Source organism: Oncorhynchus keta, unplaced genomic scaffold (assembly GCF_023373465.1).
Source record: "Oncorhynchus keta strain PuntledgeMale-10-30-2019 unplaced genomic scaffold, Oket_V2 Un_contig_6089_pilon_pilon, whole genome shotgun sequence".
NCBI classification, from domain to species: domain Eukaryota; kingdom Metazoa; phylum Chordata; class Actinopteri; order Salmoniformes; family Salmonidae; genus Oncorhynchus; species Oncorhynchus keta.
In genome coordinates, this window is record NW_026288671.1 from 19152 (window position 1) to 26657 (window position 7506).

Here is a 7506-nt window from a genome sequence, read left to right on the forward strand (position 1 = left end):
TAAATACATTTTTAAAAATCATTCAAAATCACAGCAGAAGCAAATCCAGGAAGAAAATTAAAAAAATATGGGACTACCAATCACAGCCGGATGTGATACAGCCTGGATTTGAACCAGGGACTGTAGTGACACCTTTCACACTGAGATGCAGTGTCTTAGACCACAGATTTTGCGCCAACCTGGCACTCAATTATTTAAACTTTTTCCCTAGTTTTATACAGGGACATAAAACTAACACGGAGGGGGCTCAGCCCCCTTTTTCACACTCGTGGTGCTGGGGCGTATCGGGGGGGGGGGGGGTCTAGGCCATCCTTAAATTGGAGAATTGTGCATTATTATTCTTAATTCTATGTATTAAAAAAACGGTGTATATTTTTCTCCATACCTCTTGCTTGAGCTGTCTGTGTCCTCCTGACTGGTGACTATTTTTTTATTTACAAAATATGCTTCTCTGATCAAATATTGAAAGGACTGTGACTCTTATTCAGTACATACATGTTCGTTGTTGGTTGCTTTTCTAAAAAGTCTACCAGCCATGTCAGCTAAAATAGTTATACACGCTGGCTACTCTTAACTTGATTGAAAGCCTGAAATGGATTACTCGCTAGTTATGAGGCTGGGAAACCTTATCTGGCCTGTCGTTTACACACGTGAGGAGTCTAAACGAATCAGCAAGTCTGGAAGTTCCTAATTCCGAATTGCAGTGTAAACGCGGTATAAAGTTGAAGCGGTTTACCCCCATTATATCTGAACGGTGACACATTGGTATATGAATGACATCGTTGACCCGCTAATAAAACCTACACCGTCGCAGTGACTCCACCAAATTGTGCTCCGGGAAGAAACTTGTCAAGCCTCGTTTCGGTTCCATCGTGCTTCGCGTACACTTCAAAAAGGTAAGGTTTGGGTTTTCTAGTAAACTATATATTGTTAAAGCCACATTGTGCGTCTCTTAAACACGTCACATAGCTAACCAGTTGACATGTTTTAGTTATGTTTCACCGGATAACTAAGTTGGCTAAATGACCTCTAATCCGGATTGATCACTTGTTTTTCTGTCGCTTGCCGTGTTTCCTACATAATATAAATGAACTAGTTGCCCCACTGGCTTCCAAGTCCGGCCTCGTCCTTCCAGCTATAAGGGTGTTTTATTTTTTTGTATTTTCACGTTCGTATAATAACTTGTAAGTCACGTAGCTGAGGACCACAACTTGTTGACAGGTGAACCTGAATAACTAGTTGGTTATATTGTTAGTGAGGAGTTTAGTTCCGTCAGATGTTTACGTGACTTTGTTTTACTTATCTAACTGTGTCCTAGGTATCTACAGTACCTAACGATTGCCCATTGATTGACTAAAGTATGTCCTGTACATGCACGTCGGCCGTGAGGATATTCTTGAATTCAGCACACAGAGGTAACGACACTTTGTAATCTTAATAAATTGTCATAGATAATAATAGTAATCTAAACGCGTCTCTAGCTAAACTTTTTTTTTTTTTTTTTTAACAGGACGTCCTGTTGCATTACTTTAATACACTTTGGGTGTGAGAATTGTGTGCGATGTCACAAATGTAGCGCACAGCTTGCTGTATTTCCGTAATGCCAGATGTTGATATTGACATGGTAAACAACACCTTAGACTAAGTGATGATTAATGATTTCCGGGAAAGGCTGATCTAATGATTGGCTGATAGAGGAGGGGAAACGAGGCATAGAATTTGAATGAATCATTCTATATCTATGGAACGGGGAAGTTTGTCTGACCTAATATATATATATATATATGAATCATGGCCATCCAGAAATAAAAACTACCAAGTTTAAGGATTATGATAACATAGGCCTAAAAATTTGGTTGCATGGTGTTTCTGTTGTACAGGACTGTCTTGTTCTCGTATTCAACTGTATGCTTTGAGCAGACCTGGTTCTTGTGAAGCTCACCTGCCACCCAGAGTCCGAGTCAGATCCTTCCATGAAACGGCAGTGTGTTTCGTTGCCAAAGATGGAACAACCAAGGATGGATCCAGCGACAGTGGAAAGGTAAACACATCTGTTTGGTTTACAGAATGAATCACCCCGTGGTGACTGGACCCAGATCTGTTTGGTTTTCACAATGAATCACCCTGTGGTGACTAGACCCAGATCTGTTTGCCCTCTTTACAGAATGAATCACCCCGTGGTGACTGGACCCAGATCTGTTTGCCCTATTTACAGAATTAATCACCCCGTGGTGACTGGACCCAGATCTGTTTGCCCTATTTACAGAATTAATCACCCCGTGGTGACTGGACCCAGATCTGTTTGCCCTATTTACAGAATGAATCACCCTGTGGTGACTAGACCCCAGATCTGTTTGCCCTATTTACAGAATTAATCACCCCGTGGTGACTAGACCCAGATCTGTTTGCCCTATTTACAGAATGAATCACCCAGTGGTGACTAGACCCAGATCTGTTTGCCCTATTTACAGAATTAATCACCCCGTGGTGACTAGACCCAGATCTGTTTGCCCTATTTACAGAATTAATCACCCCGTGGTGACTAGACCCCAGATCTGTTTGCCCTATTTACAGAATGAATCACCCTGTGGTGACTAGACCCAGATCTGTTTGCCCTCTTTACAGAATGAATCACCCCGTGGTGACTAGACCCCAGATCTGTTTGCCCTATTTACAGAATGAATCACCCAGTGGTGACTAGACCCAGATCTGTTTGCCCTATTTACAGAATGAATCACCCAGTGGTGACTAGACCCAGATCTGTTTGCCCTATTTACAGAATGAATCACCCCGTGGTGACTAGACCCAGATCTGTTTGCCCTATTTACAGAATGAATCACCCCGTGGTGACTAGACCCAGATCTGTTTGCCCTATTTACAGAATGAATCACCCTGTGGTGACTAGACCCAGATCTGTTTGCCCTATTTACAGAATGAATCACCCAGTGGTGACTAGACCCAGATCTGTTTGCCCTCTTTACAGAATGAATCACCCCGTGGTGACTAGACCCCAGATCTGTTTGCCCTATTTACAGAATGAATCACCCAGTGGTGACTAGACCCAGATCTGTTTGCCCTATTTACAGAATGAATCACCCCGTGGTGACTAGACCCAGATCTGTTTGCCCTATTTACAGAATGAATCACCCTGTGGTGACTAGACCCAGATCTGTTTGCCCTCTTTACAGAATGAATCACCCCGTGGTGACTAGACCCAGATCTGTTTGCCCTATTTACAGAATGAATCACCCAGTGGTGACTAGACCCAGATCTGTTTGCCCTATTTACAGAATGAATCACCCCGTGGTGACTAGACCCAGATCTGTTTGCCCTATTTACAGAATTAATCACCCCGTGGTGACTAGACCCAGATCTGTTTGGACTTGTCTCGTCAACTCCTATGGTCATTGCCAAACTTGACATAACAACGTGCCAAGGATGACTTGTTCCCAGATCTGTTTATGCTGGTGGTGGTGACATCTTTAATAGAACGATTGAGTTGAAATGGAATTGGGGCCCCATCTCTGGTGGTGACAAGACACAATAATAGACTTTGTAATAAATACAGTTTTTTTTTTTTTTTTTTTCAAGCAGTGACAATGACATAGCTTCCTATCTGTGACTACATTGCATTCACGATAGTGTGTGTCTCTCTCTCTCTCTCTCTCTATTGTGTTCGTCATATGCAGAAGAACCTCAGTGAGGGAAAGAGACTTCCAGGCTCTTCTGGTGGATCAGGGAAGGGGGGTAACCAGCTGCACTGTCCCAAATGTGGAGACCCATGTACACATGTGGAGACCTTTGTATGTGAGTACCTTTAAAAAAAAAAAAAGGTTTTTAGAAGGAATAAGATACGATGTTCACACAGGCTGTATTTTCTAGTTGTAGAGAAAGCAGTGGTAATAACGATTGACTTGTCACTACTATTGTATGAAATCAGAGACGGAAAAAGGGAAGCATTTCAATGTTGTTTTGTTGTTGTTCAGTGTCAACACGTTTTGTAAAGTGTGAGAAATGCCATCACTTCTTCGTGGTGCTCTCCGAGACGGACTCTAAGAAGGGTCTGAAAACAGAAGCAGAGTCGCCCGTTGAGGCCTTCACACAGAAACCTCCCCCGCCACCCAAAAAGGTACGTGCACCAATGACCATAAAGAGGAACTGGTTCTTGTTTCTCCTGTTTTTGTTGTTGTTGATGTGATGGTTATCGCCAAACAGGAATGACACCTGGAGCTATAATGCATTCCATACATTTTCTTTTTTTTTTTTGGGGGGGTTACTGAGCAAATTTCAGGTCTACAACTTCAACTTTGTGAAAATTCTGTACAACTTCCAGAGTTAGTTTTACTGTGAACACTGAGGCCTTACCTGCATGAAGTTAGTTTTACTGTGGACACTGAGGCTGTACCTGCATTAAGTTAGTTTTACTGTGAACACTGAGGCTGTACCAGCATTAAGTTAGTTTTACTGTGAACACTGAGGCTGTACCTGCTTTAAGTTAGTTTTACTGTGAATACTGAGGCTGTACCAGCATTAAGTTAGTTTTACTGTGAACACTGAGGCTGTACCTGCTTTAAGTTAGTTTTACTGTGAATACTGAGGCTGTACCTGCATTAAGTTAGTTTTACTGTGAATACTGAGGCTGTACCCGCATTAAGTTACAGTTTTAAGTGGCCAAGTCGGATACTATGGCTATTTGATCATAATGTGGGCCTACCATCAAGAACAATGGAGAAAATGCATCCCATAATATAAACAAATGTTGAGGTAGGCTATATGATCACACCGGTAATAGATCCGTTGTTATATTACTTGTGAGGCACATCTAAGTGAGCAGACATTTAAATGATTAGTGTTTTATTTTACTGGGCTGATGGTGCCTGTATCTGAGGGAGAGGGCGGCAGACTGGGGGAGAGAGCGGCAGACTGGGGGAGAGCGGCAGACTGGGGAGAGAGCGGCAGACTGGGGGAGAGAGCGGCAGACTGGGGGAGAGAGCGGCAGACTGGGGGAGAGAGCGGCAGACTGGGGGAGAGAGCGGCAGACTGAGGGAGAGAGCGGCAGACTGAGGGTCAGTCTCAGCAGAGGGAGAGAGCAGCAGACTGAGGGAGAGAGCAGCAGACTGAGGGAGAGAGCAGCAGACTGAGGGAGAGAGCAGCAGACTGAGGGAGAGAGCAGCAGACTGAGGGAGAGAGCAGCAGACTGAGGGAGAGAGCAGCAGACTGAGGGAGAGAGCAGCAGACTGGGGGTCAGTCTCTGCAGAGGGGGAGACAGCAGGTGAGGGGGAGAGAGGCAGACTGAGGGGGAGAGCGGCAGACTGAGGGAGAGAGCGGCAGACTGAGGGAGAGAGCGGCAGACTGAGGGAGAGAGCGGCAGACTGAGGGAGAGAGCGGCAGACTGAGGGTCTGTCTCAGCAGAGGGAGAGAGCAGCAGACTGAGGGTCAGTCTCAGCAGAGGGAGAGAGCAGCAGACTGAGGGTCAGTCTCAGCAGAGGGAGAGAGCAGCAGACTGAGGGGTCAGTCTCAGCAGAGGGAGAGGGCAGCAGGTGAGGGAGAGGGCAGCAGGTGAGGGAGAGGGCAGCAGGAGAGGGCAGCAGGTGAGGGAGAGGGCAGCAGGTGAGGGAGAGGGCAGCAGGTGAGGGAGAGGGCAGCAGACTGAGGGAGACAGAGGGTCAAAAACAGCAGGTCCAGAACAAGGTAAGACGTTCTGTGAACATTTTCAGGGTTCCATAGCCCCAGGTAGAACAGTTGAAAATGAATCGGCAGCACTGGAGGAGGACAGCCAGAGGCATGTTTCCTAGGGCTCTCGTCCTCCGGGAGGGGAGTTTAGATGGTGCGTTCTTAAGATCACACAGGACACCAGATAAGACATGACAATTACACCAGATATAACAGACTGAACCCAGCCCCCCGGCACATATACTAAATGCAGCATAGATACTGGAGGCTGAGACAGGAGGGGTCGGGGAACACGGTGGCCCCGTCCGACGATACCCCCGGACAGGGACAAACAGGCAGGATATAACCCCACCCACTTTACTAAAGCACAGTTCCCAAACCACTAGAGGGATATCTTCAACCACCAACTTACCATCCTGAGACAAGGCTGAGTATAGCCCACAAAGATCTCCTCTACCGCACGAGCCCGACGGGGCACAAAACAGGACAGGAAGATCAAGTCAGTGACTCAAGCCTGGCACGACGGGACGCAGCCCTGGTAGAGCCCCAGTAAGCCAGTGACTCAGCCCCTGTTATGTGGTCCGAGGCAGAGAATCCCAGTGGAGAGAGGGGAGCCGGCCAGGCAGTAACAGCAAGGACGGTTCGTCACTTCAGTGCCTTTCCGTTCACCTTCGCACCTCTCTCCCAGACTACACTCAATCATAGGACATACTGAAGAGATGAGTCTTTGGCCTTTCGGCCTGCTTATTGTGACCGTAGTGTACATGTAGGTATGTACGGTAGGACCAAATCAGAGAGATGGGTAGGAGCAAGTCCATGTAACGCTTTATAGGTTAGCAGTAAAACCTTGAAATCAGCCTTTGCCTTAACAGGAAGCCAGTGTAGGGAGGCTAGCACTGGAGAAATATGATCACATTTTTTGGTTCTAGTCAGGATTCTAGCAGCCGTATTTAGCACCAACTGAAGTTTATTTAGTGCTTTATCCGGGTAGCCGGAAAGTAGAGCATTGCAGTAGTCTAATCTAGAACTGACAAAAACATGGATTAGCTTTTCTGCATAATTTTTGGACTAAAAGTTTACCGTTTTAGCAATTTAACGAAAATTGGAGAAAAAAAACTACCATTTGAAACAGTCTTGATATGTTCGTCAAAAGAGAAATCAGGGTACAGAGTAACGCCAAGGTCCTTCACGGTTTTATTTGAGACGACCGTACACCCATCTGACAGCACATCTCTCTGTTCCTTGGGACCTAGAACAAGCGCCTCTGTTTCCTTGGGACCTAGAACAAGCGTCTCTGTTTCCTTGGGACCTAGAACAAGCGTCTCTGTTTCCTTGGGACCTAGAACAAGCGTCTCTGTTTCCTTGGGACCTAGAACAAGCGTCTCTGTTTCCTTGGGACCTAGAACAAGCGTCTCTGTTTCCTTGGGACCTAGAACAAGCGTCTCTGTTTCCTTGGGACCTAGAACAAGCGTCTCTGTTTCCTTGGGACCTAGAACAAGCGTCTCTGTTTCCTTGGGACCTAGAACAAGCGTCTCTGTTTCCTTGGGACCTAGAACAAGCGTCTCTGTTTCCTTGGGACCTAGAACAAGCGTCTCATTTGTCCAGAGTTTAAAAGTAAACCGTGCCGCCATCCACTTCCTTATTTCTGTAATACACAGGCTTCTAGTTTTTATTTTTTTTATATTTAATCTTACTCTGCATTGTTGGAAAAGGACCCATAAGTAAACATTTCACTGTTAGTCTACACCTGTTGTTTATGAAACATAGAATTTATGTGGGTGGGTGGGGGGGGATTGATACCGTAAGACTTGTCATGAGCTTGAAAACTTTACT

The 7506-nt window shown here is 45.6% G+C and overlaps 1 protein-coding gene across 1 annotated transcript; it reads left to right on the forward strand.

Moving 5' to 3' along the window:
• The first annotated feature begins 625 nt into the window (after positions 1 to 625).
• On the forward strand, positions 626 to 4198 carry LOC118375963 (ATP-dependent Clp protease ATP-binding subunit clpX-like, mitochondrial). Its single transcript, XM_052510745.1, has 5 exons — positions 626 to 896; positions 1319 to 1415; positions 1881 to 2041; positions 3690 to 3807; positions 3987 to 4198. The coding sequence occupies exons 2-5, from the start codon at positions 1361 to 1363 to the stop codon at positions 4196 to 4198; spliced, it is 546 nt and encodes a 181-aa protein (XP_052366705.1). The 5' UTR covers positions 626 to 896; positions 1319 to 1360.
• Positions 4199 to 7506: the final 3308 nt, after the last annotated feature.

What these genes read in the sequence shown, in the direction of transcription:
- LOC118375963 (XM_052510745.1), top strand. Translation starts at nt 1,361, where the DNA reads ATGTCCTGTACATGCACGTCGGCCGTGAGGATATTCTTGAATTCAGCA. An exon ending in GATCCAGCGACAGTGGAAAG is followed by an intron (nt 2,042 to 3,689) that starts GTAAACACATCT and finishes CGTCATATGCAG; the next exon opens with AAGAACCTCAGTGAGGGAAA. An exon ending in ACATGTGGAGACCTTTGTAT is followed by an intron (nt 3,808 to 3,986) that starts GTGAGTACCTTT and finishes GTTGTTGTTCAG; the next exon opens with TGTCAACACGTTTTGTAAAG.